Source organism: Dendrobates tinctorius, unplaced genomic scaffold (assembly GCF_039654945.1).
Source record: "Dendrobates tinctorius isolate UK_male_01 unplaced genomic scaffold, ASM3965494v1 ptg000020l, whole genome shotgun sequence".
Classification (NCBI taxonomy): Eukaryota; Metazoa; Chordata; class Amphibia; order Anura; family Dendrobatidae; genus Dendrobates; species Dendrobates tinctorius.
The window spans coordinates 9114301-9134543 of NW_027361688.1; the positions used below are offsets into that span (position 1 = coordinate 9114301).

Here is a 20243-nt window from a genome sequence, read left to right on the forward strand (position 1 = left end):
TAACGTCAGTATCCCTGGTGGTCTTGGGCATTACAGGGTTAATGTCAGTGTCCCTGGTGGTCTGGGGCATTACGGGGTTAACGTCAGTGTCCCTGGTGGTCTGGGGCATTACGGGGTTAACGTCAGTTTCCCTGGTGGTCTGGGGCATTACAGGGTTAATGTCAGTGTCCCTGGTGGTCTGGGGCATTACGGGGTTAATGTCAGTGTCCCTGGTGGTCTGGGGCATTACAGGGTTAATGTCAGTGTCCCTGGTGGACTGGGGCATTACAGGGTTAATGTCAGTGTCCCTGGTGGTCTGGGGCATTACAGGGTTAATGTCAGTACCCCTGGTGGTCTGGGGCATTACAGGGTTAATGTCAGTGTCCCTGGTGGTCTGGGGCATTACAGGGTTAATGTCAGTGTCCCTGGTGGTCTGGGGCATTACAGGGTTAATGTCAGTACCCCTGGTGGTCTGGGGCATTACAGGGTTAATGTCAGTGTCCCTGGTGGTCTGGGGCATTACAGGGTTAACGTCAGTGTCCCTGGTGGTCTGGGGCATTACGGGGTTAACGTCAGTATCCCTGTTGGTCTGGGGCATTACGGGGTTAATGTCAGTACCCCTGGTGGTCTGGGGCATTACAGGGTTAACGTCAGTGTCCCTGGTGGTCTGGGGCATTACGGGGTTAACGTCAGTATCCCTGGTGGTCTGGGGCATTACAGGGTTAATGTCAGTGTCCCTGGTGGTCTGGGGCATTACGGGGTTAACGTCAGTGTCCCTGGTGGTCTGGGGCATTACGGGGTTAACGTCAGTTTCCCTGGTGGTCTGGGGCATTACAGGGTTAATGTCAGTGTCCCTGGTGGTCTGGGGCATTACGGGGTTAATGTCAGTGTCCCTGGTGGTCTGGGGCATTACAGGGTTAATGTCAGTGTCCCTGGTGGACTGGGGCATTACAGGGTTAATGTCAGTGTCCCTGGTGGTCTGGGGCATTACAGGGTTAATGTCAGTACCCCTGGTGGTCTGGGGCATTACAGGGTTAATGTCAGTGTCCCTGGTGGTCTGGGGCATTACAGGGTTAATGTCAGTGTCCCTGGTGGTCTGGGGCATTACGTGTGACCTTATTATATTATAGAAGCCTCTTCTGTTTTCTGACTTGTTTCGCGTTTATTACTAGTTTGGTCACCACCGCTTACCATACAGTGAGGACTTCAAACCCCTCCTACTTGCACACCTGGCGACTACAGCTCCCGGCGTGCCCCGCTCTGGGGAGGAGAATCACGTGATTCCGCTGTGTTGACGTCCTCCTCTGCCGGGTCTGCAGCTGCCAGATGAGCGGACACCGGGAGGAGGAAGGAGCAGAGCTGAGCGCGGCCGCAGGAGCGGGGGACGCTGCGGCCAGGTGCGGGGCGGCTACAGCCGGGGAGACAAGTGTGAATAGTGTTATAATGGCTCAGTGGGGATTCATGGGAATTTTTAAAGTGATACACCCACACTAACCCACTGCATGAATAGCATAGAGGTGGGTGGAGCCTAGGAGGAGCCCTTTAAGGCTTCTATTTGTGTCAGGGCACCTTTAATAACAATGCTTTTTCTCCTTTAATAACGGTAAGGTCAGACTGCCCCGGATGAGGCGCCGGAGTGAGAACTGAGCCACGACGAGCCGCCGCAATGGAGTTCCCGGTGTCGCCCCGCAGAGCGGCCGCCCGCAGAGGGATCTGTGCCCACTACACACATCACCACCTGGCGGTTTTCCTTCTCACGTTTTTCAGGTGGGTGGTCGAGGCAGTGGGTCATGTGACAGCTGGCGACACTGACCTCCTGTAATGGGGCAGCGTTAGCGCTCAGCCCCCCCCCCCCCCCAGTGATCAGAGGAGCAAGGACACCGCCGGCCAGGAGGAACGATTCCATTCACCCGGAGTCCCAGCACGTCCTTCTACCTGGACCTCTGGCCCCCATGCCTTTCTCTATTTGAGGGCATAGACTCTGGCGCCCGTGCCCTTCTCTATTTGAGGGCATAGACTCTGGCGCCCGTGCCCTTCTCTATTTGAGGGCATAGACTCTGGCGCCCGTGCCCTTCTCTATTTGAGGGCATAGACTCTGGCGCCCGTGCCCTTCTCTATTTGAGGGCATAGACTGGTGCCTGTGCCCTTCTCTATTGGGGGGGGGGGGGGGGGAGTCTCTGGCGCCCGTGCCTTTCTCTGTTTGGGGGCATAGACTCTGGCGCCCGTGCCTTTCTCTGTTTGGGGGCATAGACTCTGGCGCCAGAGTCTATGCCCTCAAATAGAGAAGGGCACGGGCGCCAGAGTCTATGCCCTCAAATAGAGAAGGGCACGGGCGCCAGAGTCTATGCCCTCAAATAGAGAAGGGCACGGGCGCCAGAGTCTATGCCCTCAAATAGAGAAGGGCACGGGCGCCAGAGTCTATGCCCTCAAATAGAGAAGGGCACGGGCGCCAGAGTCTATGCCCTCAAATAGAGAAGGGCACGGGCGCCAGAGTCTATGCCGCCAGAGAGAGAAGGGCACGGGCGCCAGAGTCTATGCCCCCAGAGAGAGAAGGGCACGGGCGCCAGAGTCTATGCCCCCAGAGAGAGAAGGGCACGGGCGCCAGAGTCTATGCCCCCAGAGAGAGAAGGGCACGGGCGCCAGAGTCTATGCCCCCATAGAGAGAAGGGCACGGGCGCCAGAGTCTATGCCCCCATAGAGAGAAGGGCACGGGCGCCAGAGTCTATGCCCCCATAGAGAGAAGGGCACGGGCGCCAGAGTCTATGCCCCCATAGAGAGAAGGGCACGGGCGCCAGAGTCTATGCCCCCATAGAGAGAAGGGCACGGGCGCCAGAGTCTATGCCCCCAGAGAGAGAAGGGCACGGGCGCCAGAGTCTATGCCCCCAGAGAGAGAAGGGCACGGGCGCCAGAGTCTATGCCCCCAGAGAGAGAAGGGCACGGGCGCCAGAGTCTATGCCCCCAGAGAGAGAAGGGCACGGGCGCCAGAGTCTATGCCCCCAGAGAGAGAAGGGCACGGGCGCCAGAGTCTATGCCCCCAGAGAGAGAAGGGCACGGGCGCCAGAGTCTATGCCCCCAGAGAGAGAAGGGCACGGGCGCCAGAGTCTATGCCCCCAAAGAGAGAAGGGCACGGGCGCCAGAGTCTCTGCCCCCCAGAGAGAGAAGGGCACGGGCGCCAGAGTCTCTGCCCCCCAGAGAGAGAAGGGCACGGGCGCCAGAGTCTCTGCCCCCCAGAGAGAGAAGGGCACGGGCGCCAGAGTCTCTGCCCCCCAGAGAGAGAAGGGCACGGGCGCCAGAGTCTCTGCCCCCCAGAGAGAGAAGGGCACGGGCGCCCGTGCCTTTCTCTATTTGGGGTAATAGACTCTGGCTCCCGTGCCTTTCTCTATTTGGAGGCATAGACTCTGGCACGCGTGCCTTTCTCGATCTGGCAATGCAATGTGTGAAATGCGCGTCGGGGTGTGGGGCACAGTGTAAACACACACAGCATGAATCCGGTTACATTGCATATTCCTTTGTTTACCCCTTTGGAGATGTCTTGCGGCCACCGTTATAATTGAAGCACTTTATTATAATGACGTTCTCTTTTTATAGTTTGTCAGTAACTTCACTTGTATAAACCAGGGACCCTTACAACAATTTATCGATATAGATATGCGTAAAAACTAAACCTTTAATGAAGCCTAAATAGTAGACAATACAACCACACAAATACAAACAAACAACCGTGGTTAATTTGTTTAGTAAATTTGTCAGTAACTTCTCCTGATATTTATTTTCACTGCACTTGGTGTATTTTATATCTTTTTGGACATTTTTGCCTGCAGGCTCTGCAGTTTTGGCATGTTGGTTATATAGACTTCTTGATCTGCTCCTCAATCATTTTATATAATAATGTGTGTGGTGCGTCCCCCGGTTTTAATTGCACCTTTTATGTTTTGTTCTTTTTGATTTTATGTTTGGTGTCTCTAATAAACGGTTGATTATATTTGATTTGTGCTTTCTATTCATTTTTCTTTTCTTTTTCTTTTTTCTTTTCTTTTCTTTCTTTTCTTTTCTTTTCTTTCTTCTATTTATGTGGTTTCTTTTTGGGTTTATAGGTATTTGTGTCCATGTGATCCCCATATAGTATGTTATAGATATATATTAGGTTATCAAAACTACGCCTTATATTTTGGTTTAAAGTCTATTTGTGGGGGGGGGAGCCTCTGGTGCCTGTGCCTTTCTTTATTTAGGGGGTGGTCTCTGGCGCCTGTGCCTTTCACTTTTGGGGGGAAGCCTCTGGCGCCTGTGCCATTCTCTCTTTGAGGGGTGCCTCTGGCGCTCATCCTTTTCTCTATTTGGGGGGTGGTCTCTGGCACCTGTGCCTTTCTCTGTTTGTGGGGGAAGCCTCTGGCGCTCATCCCTTTTCTCTATTTGGGGGGGAAGCCTCTGGCGCTCATCCCTTTTCTCTGTTTGGGGGGGAAGCCTCTGGCGCCTGTGCCTTTCTCTATTTGTGGGGGAAGCCTCTGGCGCTCATCCCCTTTCTCTGTTTGGGGGCATAGACTCTGGCACCCGTGCCTTTCTCTGTTTGGGGGCATAGACTCTGGCGCCCGTGCCTTTCTCTGTTTGGGGGCATAGACTCTGGCGCCCGTGCCTTTCTCTGTTTGGGGGCATAGACTCTGGCGCCCGTGCCTTTCTCTGTTTGGGGGGGGGAGTCTCTGGCGCCCGTGCCTTTCTCTTTTTGGGGGCATAGACTCTGGCGCCCGTGCCTTTCTCTATTTGTGGGGGGGGGGGAAGTCTCTGGCGCACGTGCCTTTCTCTATTTGGAGGCATAGACTCTGGCGTGCGTGCCTTTCTCGAATTGGCGACGCAATGTGTGAAATGCGCGTCGGGGTGTGGGGCACAGTGTAAACACACACAGCATGAATCCGGTTACATTGCATATTCCTTTGTTTACCCCTTTGGAGATGTCTTGCGGCCACCGTTATAATTGAAGCATTTTATTATAATGACGTTCTCTTTTTATAGTTTGTCAGTAACTTCACTTGTATAAACCAGGGACCCTTACAACAATTTATGGATATAGATATGCGTAAAAACTAAACCTTTAATGAAGCCTAAATAGTAGACAATACAACCACACAAATACAAACAACCGTGGTTAATTTGTTTTGAAAATTTGTCAGTAACTTCTCCTGATATTTATTTTCGCTGCACTTGGTGTATTTTATATCTTTTTGGACATTTTTGCCTGCAGGCTCTGCAGTTTTGGCATGTTGGTTATATAGAATTCTTGATCTGCTCCTCAATCATTTTATATAATAATGTGTGTGGTGCGTCCCCCGGTTTTAATTGCACCTTTTATGTCTTGTTCTTTTTGATTTTATGTTTGGTGTGTCTAATAAACTGTTGATTATATTTCATTTATGCTTTCTATTCATTTGTCTCTTCTTTCTTTCTTTCTTTCTTTCTTTCTTTCTTTCTTTCTTTCTTTCTTTCTTTCTTTCTTTCTTTCTTTCTTTCTTTCTTTCTTTCTTTCTTTCTTTCTTTCTTTCTTTCTTTCTCCATGTGATCCCCATATAGTATGTTATAGATATATATTAGGTTATCAAAACTACGCCTTATATTTTGGTTTAAAATCTATTTAGGGGGGGAGCCTCTGGCGCCTGTGCCTTTCTCTTTTTGGGGGAAGCCTCTGGCGCCCGTGTCGTTCTTTATTTGGGGGGTGCCTCTGGCGCTCATCCTTTTCTCTATTTGGGGGGTGGTCTCTGGCGCCTGTGCCTTTCTCTTTTGGGGGGGAAGCCTCTGGCGCCCGTGCCGTTCTCTATTTGGGGGGGGGCCTGGCGCCCGTGCCTTTCTCTATTTGGGAGGGGCCTGGCGCCTGCAATCTGCACAGGTACGAGACGTGATCCATTCCTTTCCTCTGGCACCGGTATATCCCAGCAGATGCTGTGTTATGAGATTTTCTGGATTACTGGATGCCGGATTACCATAACTCCCCATCATTAGATCCCTTGGTTCCTTTTGCACACGTCTCTCGCGGCCGGGCGGAGCGCGGGATCCTTTCTCCTGTGCTGTAGTCTCATGACTCCTCTTGGCTGCCGTCCCAGACTCGTCTGGTCTGACCTGAATTCCAGGTGAACCTGTCGGGTCGTCCAGTGTGCGATCTCCTGATCGGCCGTATCGCCGGCTGCTGACATTGATGCGATGAGTCTGACTGGACAGGTTGCTGTCAGTGAATGGCCGCCATCCGATAATCCGGAATGTTTTGCGGCTGATTCCCCCTCTTGCTCCGCAGCTACTCTCTGCTCCACGCGTCCAGGAAGGCGTTCAGCAACGTGAAGGTCAGCATCAGCAACCAGTGGACCCCGACCGACCTGAACGTCTCCGTCTATAACGTGGACCCCAATGTGGTGAGCCCCCGATCCGCAGACTCTGATAATCCGCCGGTCCGTGCCGCGAGATGGGGAGGGGGGTGTAAAACTCTGTTTAACTCTTACAGACCTGGAATGGCAATCATCTATTTCCCAACAACAAGTCGGCCACCATCTTCCTGGGGCTACTAGACACCATCTTCCTCTTCGCGTATGCAACGGTGAGTCGCCGCCCCTTTAAAGGATCTTTTGATCTCCCGACGTTGATCGTCCCGTGCCTTTAAATCCACTTCGGTTGATTTTCTTTTATCATTGATTGGCTGCAGCGCCCCAGAGGGGATAGGAAGCATTGCGCAGTGTGTATTGTGTGCGTGTGTTCTATGGAGCTGTTCGTCCCTCCTCCTCATTTCAGGATCCTTTATGATCTATGGTTTTTGTTCAGGGTCTCTTTATCAGCGGGATCATTGGGGATCGGTTGAACCTGCGCTACGTCCTTACTTTTGGCATGTGCTCGTCTGCAGTAGCGGTAAGTAATGGTTGTACCTGTTCCACTAGATGGCACCAAAACAGCACATTAAATTTTCCCTAGAAATAGCGCTTCTTTGGTGTGGTGCCCATGTCCGGTACTGCAGCTTTCAGTTTACATTGAAAGATGCTAGTATTAAAAAATAAATATAAATATATATATATATATATATATATATATATATATATATATATATATATATATATATATATATATATATATATAAAAAATCTCCCTCCCTATTGGTGAAAGGGTGTCAGGTGACTGTATCCAGCAGCTATTGTTTGGGCGTTGGTGATTCACCTTGGCCAGAAGAAACAGTATTCAGAGTGGAAGTACATCAGTGATTTTTGTATATTTTTTATCTGGGCAATAATTGGTTCACTTTTTTTTTTTTTTTTTTTTTTTTTTTTTTTTTTTAAATGGCACTACGCTGCAATACCAGTTACTGCCACTAGTCATAAGTGGCGCTGTTTCTGGCAGGGAGTTGAAGTTTTCTAACATTACACAACCCCTTGTATCTAATGAGACACTCGGAAGCCTCCGCACCTGTGGGTTTATGGTGTCGGACGGGTGGGGCGGCCATAGCTGTCAGGGTTTCAGGAATCGGTGGCTGTTTCCTGTGGTAAGGAGTAGGTTCCTCTTCACCACGAGGTTTCACAACTCGGTACTAAATCTGTGCCTCTTTGTCTCCGGACTGCAGATCAGTTCATTCTGCTTCTCTTAAGGTGGAGACCAATGTAGCTGCTTCATTGTACCATGGCCGCCTCCTTCCTGTCATGTGACTCTGTCCCCTCCCCTTTGTCTATTTCAGATGTTCGTGTTCGGCACAGTCACCGAATGGCTGCATTTCTACAACAAGGTCTTCTACTGCGTCACGTGGGTGATTAACGGGCTTCTTCAATCGACGGGGTGGCCCTGCGTGGTGGCCATCATGGGGAACTGGTTTGGGAAATCGGGGTACGCTTTTGTTCTTTTTAATGTATTTTCCAGCGTTGTAAAGGGGAATCGGCCGATCAGTGAGCGATCAGCCGTGATCTGTGGGTAAACCTGGCAGCAAGTGGTCAGATTCCCTGCAGTGACACCCCTGGAGATATAAGGTATTACACGCAGTCCATTCAGATCAATGAACCCAGGATAGGGTCCTCCAGAGCCAGAGACGCCCCTGACCAAGAAATGAGGATCCTGAACAGTGGGGCCCCCCCCCCCCCCCCCCGTCTGAATTCTATGATTGCGTTTATTGAACAATCCCTTTAACTATAACCACCAAGAAAACGGAGTGCAAGAAAGCCACCAATGATAAAACATCAGAATAATTTTATTAAAGGGAATCTGTCACCCCATTTTTGGACTATCAGGGGCTTATCTACAGCATTCTGTAATGCATTCTGTAATGCTGTAGATAAGCCCCCGATGTAACCTGAAAGAGAAGAAAAACGAGTTATATTATACTCACTCAGGAGCGGTCCGGGTCCAGTTTTGGTCCGGTGGGTGTCCGGTCCGGCGCCTCCCATCTTTTAGCGGTGACGTCCTCGTCTTTGCTTCCCGTCGTGGCTCCGACACAGGCGTACTTTACCTGCCCTGTTGAGGGCAGAGCAGAGTACTGCAGTGCGCAGGCGCCGGACCAGGTCAGAGAGGGTCTGACCACCCACAGCTGTTAACCACTTTAAATCACAATCAATCATTGACAGAGGAATTTAACACTCTCCGGTCGTAATTGCATCATTTAGTCCTTCAGTCGGCGCCTTTTGTCACTCTTATCATGGGGGGCACCGATGGGTTGTCATGAGAGCCAGGGGTCTGCACAAGACCTCCCACGCCTGTCATCATGATCGTGATTTCTGTTACACATAGCATATTAAATAAAATAAAAAAAATTATGGAAAACTGCATAGAGGAGCCGATATGCTGCACTCACTTTATTTGGGGGTCCTGGCAGATTCATGGCTGCAACGCCCCTTTTATTGCTGATTGCCCCCCTATATTGGGGGATCTGGCTGTCCGCAGGGTGAGAGGTGACACCACATTCTGTTCTTTCTCCCCGTACAGGCGAGGAGTGGTGTTCGGACTGTGGAGCGCCTGTGCTTCGGTGGGAAATATTTTAGGGGCCTTCCTTGCATCATCGGTCCTCCAGTATGGATACGAGGTACGCGGCTCTAACTAATCGGGGGCTGGCTATAGACCCACGAGGCCGGTGAGCCCCTCTGCGATGAGCGGTAGACGTTCCCCTCTGCTGGGAGACCTCACCGCTCCCGTGTCTGTCTCCGCAGTACGCCTTCCTGGTGACGGCTTCGGTGCAGTTTGCCGGAGGGTTGATTATATTCTTCGGGCTGGTGACCTCCCCGAAAGAGCTGGGTAAGTCGCCGACGGTGACCCGACCATAGGAATCAGTGTTACTGTGCAGTGCGGCCCATCGTCTCCATCATTATATTCACAGGTCTGCCCGATGCTGGGGAGGAGGAGAGCGCAGCACAGGAGGAGGAGGCCAACCGACCCCTCATGGATGAGGAGGAGGGGGACAGCGAGTCCAGCTACTCTATACAGACTCCTAACGCTGCTGTCAGTGAAACCAAAGCGATCGGCTTTGTACAGGCCTGCTGCTTACCCGGAGTATTGCTGGTGAGCAACAATCTTGTTCTATATAGTGGCGTGGTCAACTCCAGAGCTGCACTCACTATTCTGCTGGTGCAGTCACTGTATACATACATTACATTACTTATCCTGAGTTACATCCTGTATTATACTCCAGAGCTGCACTCACTATTCTGCTGGTGCAGACACTGTGTACATACATTACATTACTTATCCTGAGTTACATCCTGTATTATACTCCAGAGCTGCACTCACTATACTGCTGGTGCAGTCACTGTGTACATACAGTACATTACTTATCCTGCGTTACATCCTGTATTATACTCCAGAGCTGCACTCACTATTCTGCTGGTGCAGACACTGTGTACATACATTACATTACTGATCCTGAGTTACATCCTGTATTATACCCCAGAGCTGCACTCACTATACTGCTGGTGCAGTCACTGTGTACATACAGTACATTACTGATCCTGAGTTACATCCTGTATTATACTCCAGAGCTGCACTCACTATTCTGCTGGTGAAGACACTGTGTACATACATTACATTACTGATCCTGAGTTACATCCTGTATTATACCCCAGAGCTGCACTCACTATACTGCTGGTGCAGTCACTGTGTACATACATTACATTACTTATCCTGAGTTACATCCTGTATTATACTCCAGAGCTGCACTCACTATTCTGCTGGTGCAGTCACTGTGTACATACATTACATTACTGATCCTGAGTTACAGCCTGTATTATACCCCAGAGCTGCACTCACTATTCTGCTTCTCCATAGGAATGTATGATGGCAGTGGAGGTTGTTACCTCGCTATGAGACGGACATAATACCTTTGCCATATGATTATTGGCCCCCACAATCGTTATCATCCACCTTTCCTGATCCAGAATGGGAAACCTGCATCCCCTGTGTCAGATTTGGGGGGTGACCACCTTTATGGGATCCCTTTTGATAATTGCCATCAGCCCCATTTACTATAGTGAAAATGAGCTGCATTACCAGACATAGCCTGTAGGGAAAGGGGGCACTGTTTGTTGAGGCGCCTGCTCGGATTCCGTAAGTAAATCTCTCTTCTCTTGTGTAGTATTCTCTGGCCTACGCCTGTCTGAAGTTGGTCAACTATTCCTTCTTCTTCTGGCTGCCCTTTTACCTGAGCATTAACTTCCACTGGAAGGAGGCCGAGGCCGACCAGCTGTCCATCTGGTACGACATAGGCGGCATCATAGGTGAGGGATTATTTATTTACTCTCAGACTCCCATAGGAATCGCTTGGTCGTAAAGTGTTTCGCTCTGCCTCCTTCTTCAGGTGGCACCATCCAAGGATGGATCTCCGACCTGATGCAGAAGAGGTCCCCGGTCCTGGCCATGAGTCTGCTGCTCGCCGTGGGCTCCCTGTTTGGATACAGCCGTGAGTCGCTGCGGGTGATCCCAGTACATAGGACGCTGGTATCGGCAGACTATTCTGGGTGATCTTGGTGTTTCGCAGAGAAAGGGGAAGTAGATAACGTCTATTGCTGCCGCGTCTGTGGTTTCCCTCAAGATCAGGGATTGATTGTGGTTTAACCCATTAGTAGGCATAAGAAAGCTGGGGGTTTGGTGCAGTGTGTCGTCATTTTCTAGTTCATCTGGTGAAGGTAACTGCTGATTTTCCTGTTCTTAGGGTCACCAAACAGTAAGCCGATCAATGGCCTCCTCATGGCAATCACAGGTATGGCTCCCTAATTCCCGTACACCCCTGAGCATCTATCTTTTGCACATGCAGAGCCCCCCCATCGCGCACACTTTCCCAATAAAGCGTCATCAGTGACCTTCTTTTATGGGGCTGGGCTAATCCCTGCTCTGTCACTGTGCTATGTGCACAGTGACAGTGCGCTCTATCGCTGGTTCAGATCAGTGGTAATGAGTTGGCAACAGAGCGCACTGGCACTGTATGTTGTAAGACAGATACTGAGTTCATAGAGCTCAGAGAATCCCCAGCAAGTGATGTCACTTGTGGAGGCGGCGCTGGTTTTTGCAAGGTATTAGTCTTACAACGTGCACTGACAGTGCGCTCTGTTGCCGTTTCATTAATACTGATCTGAGAAAAAAAAAATTTCTTGACTGGACAACACCTTTTACTGTGTCAGTGAAGCAAGCTCAATCTTTGGCTACACACAAAAAATAAGTATGAGAGGCTGGAAACAATATCGGGGTTTCTTCGTAGGATTTTTCATCGGGGGTCCCTCCAACATGATCAGTTCTGCAATCTCTGCCGATCTCGGGCGCCAGGAGATGGTCAGAGGCAGCAGCGAGGCGCTGGCCACTGTCACCGGCATTGTGGATGGTACAGGCAGCGTCGGCGCGGCTTTAGGCCAGGTAGGTTCATGGGTTGTGGATAATGCCTGTCTGAGGTGCATGAATATTGTCTGTTGCCAAACGGAGGCCGGTCAGTTACTTTTTACACACTCCATAGAATTTAAGGCGGTTATTTAAAGAGGAATTTCCCACTTTCTAAAAAAAATACATTTATTTTTGACTAGTGCTGGTAAAAGTAAGCAGTTTTGCAATTTACAGCTTGCTAAAATTTGCAGCCGTTCTTGAGATATTCACTTTTTGCTTAAAACCTAGAAAGCAGCGGCGGTCGGTCTCCTAGGCAACGAGCTGGAAACAAAATGAAAACGTTACTATCTCAAGAACGGATGAAAATTTTAACAAGCAGTAAATTGCAAAATTGCTTATTTTTACCCGCTCTATCGATATCCGTTTAAAAAGTCGGAAATAACCATTCAGCCCCGTAACTGTATGACAAGGGTTGCATGCCAAAGAGTAACATCTGGTGAATGCAGGGGTGCAGTGCGCACAGCTGTGACCATACATGTGGGGGCAGATCACTGCCCCCCAATACGTGTGTGGCTGTAAGTTTCCTCTGCAGTAAAAGGCCGGCTGTGACAGGATATATCTACATACAGACAGATATGAGACGGATATGTATTGTCCATGTTGGACTGCTCCGGTTCTGACTCTCTATCCCGCAGGTGCTAGTGTCGGTGATACAGGGCGCTCTGGGCTGGATGTGGGTTTTCTATTTCTTCATCCTTATGGTAAGAGGAAAATTTATTATCCCATTTCCTTTTATGATATTTTTTTTTTGTTTGTTTGCTTTGGGTTTCTTTTTCCTCCTGCATCCTACCTTTTTTGTCTACCTGGCGAAGTTTCATTTTTGCTCATATCAAAATTAACAAAACGAGGATAGAGTGCACTGTTACCGTTTTACAACTTGTACTGACAGTGCGCTCTGCAACTCTTCTTACACCGTGCACTGACGGTGCGCTCTGTCACTCTTCTTACACCGTGCACTGACGGTGCGCTCTGTCACTCTTCTTACACCGTGCACTGACGGTGCGCTCTGTCACTCTTCTTACACCGTGCACTGACGGTGCGCTCTGTCACTCTTCTTACACCGTGCACTGACGGTGCGCCCTGTCACTCTTCTTACACCGTGCACTGACGGTGCGCTCTGTCACTCTTCTTACACCGTGCACTGACTGTGCGCTCTGTCACTCTTCTTACACCGTGCACTGACGGTGCGCTCTGTCACTCTTCTTACACCGTGCACTGACGGTCTGCTCTGTTGCCGTTTCGGGAGCCGCACGTGCTCAAACACCTCTCCACCCTGAAGGCTTACATCGGGGCCCCCCTAGTGGTGGATTTGCCATAAAAGACCCAGAATTGGACAATCCCATCAATACTTAGTCGATAAATCCTATTAAATTCATGTAAATATATTTCCATCATTTCTATATTTGGGGGGGGGCAAAAATACCCAACATACAGGGTGTGTCTCTAGACCACCCCCCCCACCCCAGCCATCGGCTTTAATCTATGGAGGATCCTGGCTGCCGTTCTGTTTTCCTGCAGCACCTCCAGAGGAGAAATGGTGGTATTGCATGGTGCCCATTGACTCCAATGGGGCTGGCCTTACAAAGCTTGGATATGTCAGGTCCTCCAAAGAGAGAGACCCTCTTTTGAAGGTCTGGATTGAGACTAGGGGGTAGACCATGTTCTGGTGTGTGACTGACCCAGGCTTACGTTCTCCGCAGACGTTCCTGACAATCCTCTTCATCATTCCTCTGATCGTCCGGGAGATCAGACCCGCATCGAGGAACAGGCGAACGGCTAGGCTGGCGGGGTGACAATTACTACCAATGACCGATGTCAAAACCGATAAGAGACGCCCGGAGGCAACGCTGATGAAACGGTGACGTCACAACGCGCAGAAAGGAGAAAAGGGAGAGGCTGTAAATTGTGGATTATTTTCGGCAGGCTGGAAAGCAAATTCTGGGAATGGATTTTTTTTTTTGTCTATCTGATGCCATTCAAATTTTTATTTTATTTTATTTTTATTTTTTTTCTCTGTCTCAAGATCTTTAGATCAAACGGAATTATGCGGTCTGTTAATTTATAGCCGAATCTGTTTTTTTTTGTTTTGTTTTTTTTGGAGGGGGGGTGAAATTAGCAACATTTGATTTAAAATATAAATTTATTAATAAGTGAGTCAGCGAGAAACAAATATATCAAAATATGTGATTTTTTTTTTATTTATTTTTTCTTCTTGCTGACGCAATTCAATTTTTAATCCACAGATCTTAAATCACGAAATAGAAAAAAAAAATAATACAAATTAGAATTTTTGAATACAAGGTACTGTTAAAAAAAATTAACCCATTGACTAGTGGACCAAATAATATATATATATATATATATATATATATATATATATATAAAATTGAATACACTTTTTATTAAAATCTATACATATATATGATTTTAATAAAGTTTATTCAATTTAATTAAAACAAAAAAAAAATCATTTTTATTTTTTTTTTGTTCTTTCTCTCTCAATTATAATCTGTGGATCAAAAACTTAATTATCTGGTCAGTTATTCTATAAATATTTTTTTTTTATTTAATTTTTTTTTATACCGTTGTACACTACATGTATCACGACTCTTACTGATGCTTTAAGGGTTTCGCCTCCGGCACAGGGCCGGTGACTCTGACATTGGATTGGTCAATCGGACCCTCCTATAAGTGACCTAAAGACTCCTCAGAGTGCATGTGATGGCGGAGGGAAAGCCACCATCGTCGTGCTCAGTGATACCTTTCCAACATGTTTTGTTTATTCTTTTTTTCACTGTACATCACAAATACTAGCATTTACAATCTACAATTTCCAAATTTTGGCAAAATTTTTTCCTTTTTTTTTTTTTCCCCCCTCTTATTTCTTTTTTGGTGTTTGTAGTACATAGGAAAAGTGACGAGCTGTTGTTTTACGTAAACACCTGGTGTCCTGCCTCCCAACCCCCCCTACCCCCCCTTGCAAATCATAGCATTTACAATTTGCAAATTTTGGTAAAATTTTATTTATTTTTTTTTATGTGTGTGTTATACGGTTGAGGGTATAGAGGTTTTTTTACCATGAGCGTTTGTTGTCCTGTTTGAAACTGAAAACTAACTGTAGAGCGGAGATTTTTGGTGCCCATACACACGTCCGAGCCCTTTGCTGTGACCGAGACCGGACGACCATGTGGTGGTGGTGGAGGGGGGCCTCGGAAAGAAGAACTTTAACGCCACCGAGCCTTTTATTCTCGGGGATGAGGCGTCTAGTATCTGCTTATTTCCACCTCTCTATGCACGCTCATCCCAATCGAGCGTGCATGTTCGGGAAAAATAGCTGGCAGCTGAACCGTTGTGAGGACGCCGCCTAGCGGAGGTGTTATGGGCACCATGAAGCCGGCGATCGTTTGCACATCACGGTACTTTTGGCCAGCAGAGCTGCTGACTGTCCGGAGTGAAAAGCGAAACTGTCGGCCATTTTTCTGCCCTACGTCTATGGCCGGCAGCGTGTAGTTTACAGCAGGAGGGACTGCTTTGTTTTTTTGGGTTTTTTTTTTTTGGGCTTTAGAAAAAAAAAACCCTTTAGTCCAGAAAGGGTTAATGTGCAGCTTCTGCCGTCCTTAGAATTCTATAATTCCGCCGTGCTTTATACCTCTGTGAACGGACGGCCGTCGTGTCCGGATTTACAGGTCGGGCACCTTTGGTACAATCTTTTTCCGATCGTTTGCGTAATATATATAAATGTGTGTAATAGTCGTAGGGTCGTTAAAGGGAATCTGTTGTCAGAAAAATATCTTTTTATTATTAAAATAAATATTTTTAAAAAATCCGTGTTTTTCACTTTATTAAATATTCACAATGGGTTAACACTTCCTGTCCTTTTTCGGGATCACCGGTCCTCCCGTTAGCAGAGGGCTCCTTCTCTGCGCCGGAATCTCTGCGCATGCTCAAAACACTCACATAGAAGTCAGTGGGAGCGTCGGCCACGAGGATCTCATTTTTTTTTTTTTTGCTTCCCTTTAAGGGGAGTTCTTGCCTTTTCGCGCACTTATGGCACATTCACAGGGTATCTTAAGAATAGGGGTCCCGCCTTGCGCCGCCAATCATGTTAAAGCAGCTGGCCTCCATTCACTTCCATTTTTTTGGCTCTCCCATAGGTGTTATCAGTGAGAGTTGCGCATGCGCAGCCACCTCTCCATTCCAGGTAGCGAGATTTCAGTTGTTAGACCCGCATCGTATCAGACCAAGGTGTCAGTATGAACCGCTGGTTCTGACAACGCAGTTTTGTGTGTAGTCTGTTACCATGGAGACACATAGATTTGTATAGGAGCTGTGGAAATATTTAAAGGTGTGTTTTTAGGGGTTTTTTTTTTTTTGGCCTTATGAGACTGGTTTGTGGGTGGCCTCGTATCGATCAGTCTCCAAATATTCATATGATAAATCAAAATAATTAGGCCAGGGACAGGCAAGGTGTATTTCCTGGGCCTCCATATCCATAAATCACAGCCTCATATGTGTCCGGGTTGGGAGTCCTGAGTTCGGTCCTTGTAAGGACCCCCTATAATTGTCTCAGTCCGGCCTCCATGTTTGATTTCTGTCTTAATCCGGCTGCGTCGCTTTCTGTAAGACAATGAAAATCATATTTTCCCAGTCTGTTCAATAAAAAATATATTTTCTCTACTGTTTGTTCCATATCATGACAGATGATATAAATGTGTATTTTTATTTCTTTTATTTGTGGGGATTTGTATTTATCGTATTCAGACTTGGAACCATTGTCATAGGAGAACAAAGGGCTGAATTCAATGTGCGTGTAGTTCATCAGTATGGCCACCAGAGGGAGTGTTACATTACAGGAGATACTCCATGGAGCAAATATGCGTGTAGATCACCAATGTGGCCACCAGGGGGAGTATTACGTTACAGCAGATGCTTGGTGGAGCTAGAGTGCATGTAGTTCACTAGTGTGCCCACCAGGGAGAGTATTTGCAGCTGATAGGGCTAGTAAGCCTTTAATATGGCCATAAATGAAATTAGCCTCCAGGGGGCAACACCAATAATACAGAATTTAACCACTAAAAGAATCAGGAGGTGGGGGGCCAGTGCAATACATGCAAATAAATACACAAAAGGTAAGGCTCTTACTGAATAACCTATTAATGCTGGAGAATCTTTGCTTAGAATTTTGCATTGTGATGTTCCTCAGTTATCCCTCCTGGAAATGTATAAACGTTTTTACAACTGAGTGGCTGCCGTTTCCCTTTTCAATTCTTCTACTGTTCAATTGGCATGAAACTGTGTAGGGCGGCAAATTCCGATTTCCGATGTATTTATGCATTTCCAGGAGGAACTACAGAGGAAATGCACAAAACAAAGTAATAACCCAACGATGTACCAAAATGAGTATATTATTGAGAATGAAAAATGCTTACTTTGTGTTATTCCTCTGTTTGTTCCTCTTTGTAATGTATGGAGAAACTGAAAAGGGAGCTCTATTGTTCCCAATGTTAATGATGCTATCTATCCGGGTCTACGGCCCACTAAAAAGAGCATTCCTAGCACCTAGTTGTGAATTATCCAGGAGGAGTTAGAGGAAAGCAACAATTCTGAGTTGTCTTTTAAATTCTGTGTTTGTGCTATTCCTCTGTTATTCTCCCTGGGAAAGTATAGAAAAAATTGACGTATAGACTCCACCATTCCCCTTGTCAATATTGTGATATGACAGTGTCGGTGCGCTCATGTATATTTCCAGGAAGAACTGAGGAAAGTCACAGTGGCTTTTCTAAGAAAAGTCAATATTTACCAAAAACAGAAGTGTCAGGAGAGCGGAGGGGCCGTCACAGGCTGTGTGCTATGGGACCACAGGGTCCTGTGGAGGGGGCCCGTCACAGGCTGTGTGCTATTGGGACCGCAGGGTCCTGCGGGGGGGCCCATCACAGGCTGCGTGCTATGGGACCGCAGGGTCCTGTGGGGGGCCCATCACAGGCTGCGTGATTTGGGACCGCAGGGTCCTGTGGGGGGCCCATCACAGGCTGCGTGATTTGGGACCACAGGGTCCTGTGGCGGGGGCCCGTCACAGGCTGTGTGCTATGGGACCACAGGGTCCTGCAAGGGGGGGCTGTCACAGGCTGCGTACTGTGGGACTACAGGGTGCATGCTGTTGGGACCACAGGGTCTTGCGGAGGGGGCCCGTCACAGGCTGCGGGACTACAGGGTCCTGCGGAGGGGGCCCATCAGGCTGTGTGCTATGGGACCACAGGGTCCTGAGGAGGGGGCCCGTCACAGGCTGTGTGCTATGGGACCACAGGGTCCTGCGGAGGGAGCCCGTCACAGGCTGTGTGCTATGGGACCACAGGGTCCTGCGGAGGGGGCCCGTCACAGGCTGCGTGCTATGGGACCACAGGGTCCTGCGGAGGGGGCCCGTCACAGGCTGCGTGCTATAGGACCACAGGGTCCTGCAGAGGGGGCCCGTCACAGGCTGCGTGCTATGGGACCACAGGGTCCTGCGGAGGGGGCCCCCATCAGGCTGCGTGCTATGGGACCGCAGAGTCCTGTGGAGGGGGCCCATCACAGGCTGTGTGCTATGGGACCACAAAGTCCTGCAGAGGGGGCCTGTCACAGGCTGCGTGCTATGGGACCACAGGGTCCTGCGGAGGGGGCCGTCACAGGCTGCGTGCCATGGGACCACAGGGTCCTGCGGAGGTCACTGCAGCCACTTAGCCGGTAATACCGGTTCCTCCTCTGCCAGTAATTAGGAGTCCAGACTGATTTGTAAGGAGGCAGCCGCAACCCAAACACAGAAAACAAGATCCTAAGTGTAAGGAGGACGGATCCCCCCTCCTGACCTGTAACTGGGGGCTTCCGAAAATAAATCCCTGTGACCCCCTGAGTCCAGACAGAGTAACAAGGAGGCTTTCAGGCCGGTGATGGATGGCTTCCGTCCCCTTTGTTTGTGTCACTGTATCCTTAGGGCCAGTGGAAGTGCTTCAGGAAACATGGAAATGCCCTGATCGGTTGAGTTAACAGAGGGGGCGCTAGACTCTACCGATTTTGGCCCTGAATGAAATCCCAAAAAAATTGGCCAAGTAGAATTTCCCCTATATGACAGTTCCCTGTTCATTTTAATAAAGCTGATCTGCAGTACCAGACACGGCCTGTAGACAAGAGTGGCGCTGTTTTTGTAAGAAAGCAGCCAAGCTTTCATAATCCCTTTTCAGGGGTTGTACAGCGCCTCTAATTTCTGCAACAGGGATTGAGAAAGATTGTAGCACCTAGCCAGTATGCCAAAGGCACAGTACAACCCCTTTAAAGGATATAGCTGGCATCAGTGACATTTTTTTTTTTACTTAAATGCATGTACCGTATATTGGGACACAGATCATTTTTGTAATTGGTTTTTATTAAAAATTTTGTACTGTTTAGCTTTTATGGGCTCTTTTATATTCCTTTACATTGCTGGCTGCAGAATGAGTTAACTAAGATTCTAACAGTGAGCTCATTTTGAAAGAAATTTGTAACTTCTTTGTTTTTTTTTTTAGTTCCTCAGTGATGATGTCTGATCACATCAAAGTTCAGCTCGACTTTGATGTGATTTGCGGTCATCAATCCGGCTGAGAAAAACATACATAAAAGAATAAATCAAGGCGCTCGTTCTGATGGGGAGGTTTATTTTTTACTCTCTTACACATTTGTTTTCCCTTTTGCCAATTTATTTTTACAGACCAGATCTGAGATGTGCTGAACTCTGATGAGAGGAGCTCAGTAAAAGATTAAAAAGAAAAAAAAAGTTACAATCTCCCCGCTAGAAGGAGCTCACTGTAAGAAACTGAGTTGACTCATTCTGCAGTGTGTAAGAGCTCGCAAAAGCCAAACGGTGCAAAATTTTTAATAACGCCCAATTGCAAAATAAGTGTGTTAAAGAAGCTCACTGTCAGAATCTAAGTTGACTCCTTCTGCAGTCTACAAGAGCTTGTAAAAGCCAAACGGTGCTAAATTTTTAATAACACCCAATTACAAAAGTGTTTCTTTTTAGCCCAAAATACACTAAGGAAGCTCACTGTCTGATCCTCATTTAACTCATTCTGCAGTCTGTAAGAGCTGGTAAAAGCCAAACGGTGCAAAATGTTTAATAACCAATTGCAAAATAAATACATTAAAGATGCTCACTGTCATATCCTCAGTTGACTCCTTCTGCAGTCTACAAGAGCTTGTAAAAGCCAAACGGTGCAAAAACAATTTTTAAACGCCCAATCACAAAAACATTAGCTCAAAATCAATTAAAGAAGCTCGCTGTCAGATTCTCAGTTGACTCCTTCTGCAGTCTGTAAGAGCTTATAAAAGCCAAACGGTGTAAAATTTTCAATAACACCCAATTGCTAAAATATTTTTTTGCTCAAAATACATTCATA

At 47.9% G+C, this 20243-nt stretch overlaps 1 protein-coding gene across 4 annotated transcripts; it reads left to right on the forward strand.

Annotated features, from left to right (window-relative positions):
* The first annotated feature begins 1161 nt into the window (after window positions 1-1161).
* Window positions 1162-15662, forward strand: SLC37A3 (solute carrier family 37 member 3). Of its 4 annotated transcripts, none has more exons than XM_073567622.1 (15): window positions 1163-1496; window positions 1588-1746; window positions 6254-6368; window positions 6458-6550; window positions 6772-6855; window positions 7670-7815; window positions 8905-9001; window positions 9126-9210; window positions 9293-9474; window positions 10544-10685; window positions 10766-10867; window positions 11120-11167; window positions 11663-11814; window positions 12474-12539; window positions 13539-15662. In XM_073567622.1, exons 2-15 carry the CDS (start codon window positions 1646-1648, stop codon window positions 13629-13631), a joined length of 1506 nt encoding a protein of 501 aa, XP_073423723.1. In that variant the 5' UTR covers window positions 1163-1496; window positions 1588-1645; the 3' UTR covers window positions 13632-15662. The 4 variants fall into 4 exon arrangements, with proteins under 4 accessions (XP_073423724.1, XP_073423723.1, XP_073423722.1 ...); XM_073567621.1 differs by having other exon boundaries at window positions 1163-1376; window positions 1593-1746; XM_073567620.1 differs by having other exon boundaries at window positions 1164-1376.
* Window positions 15663-20243: the final 4581 nt, after the last annotated feature.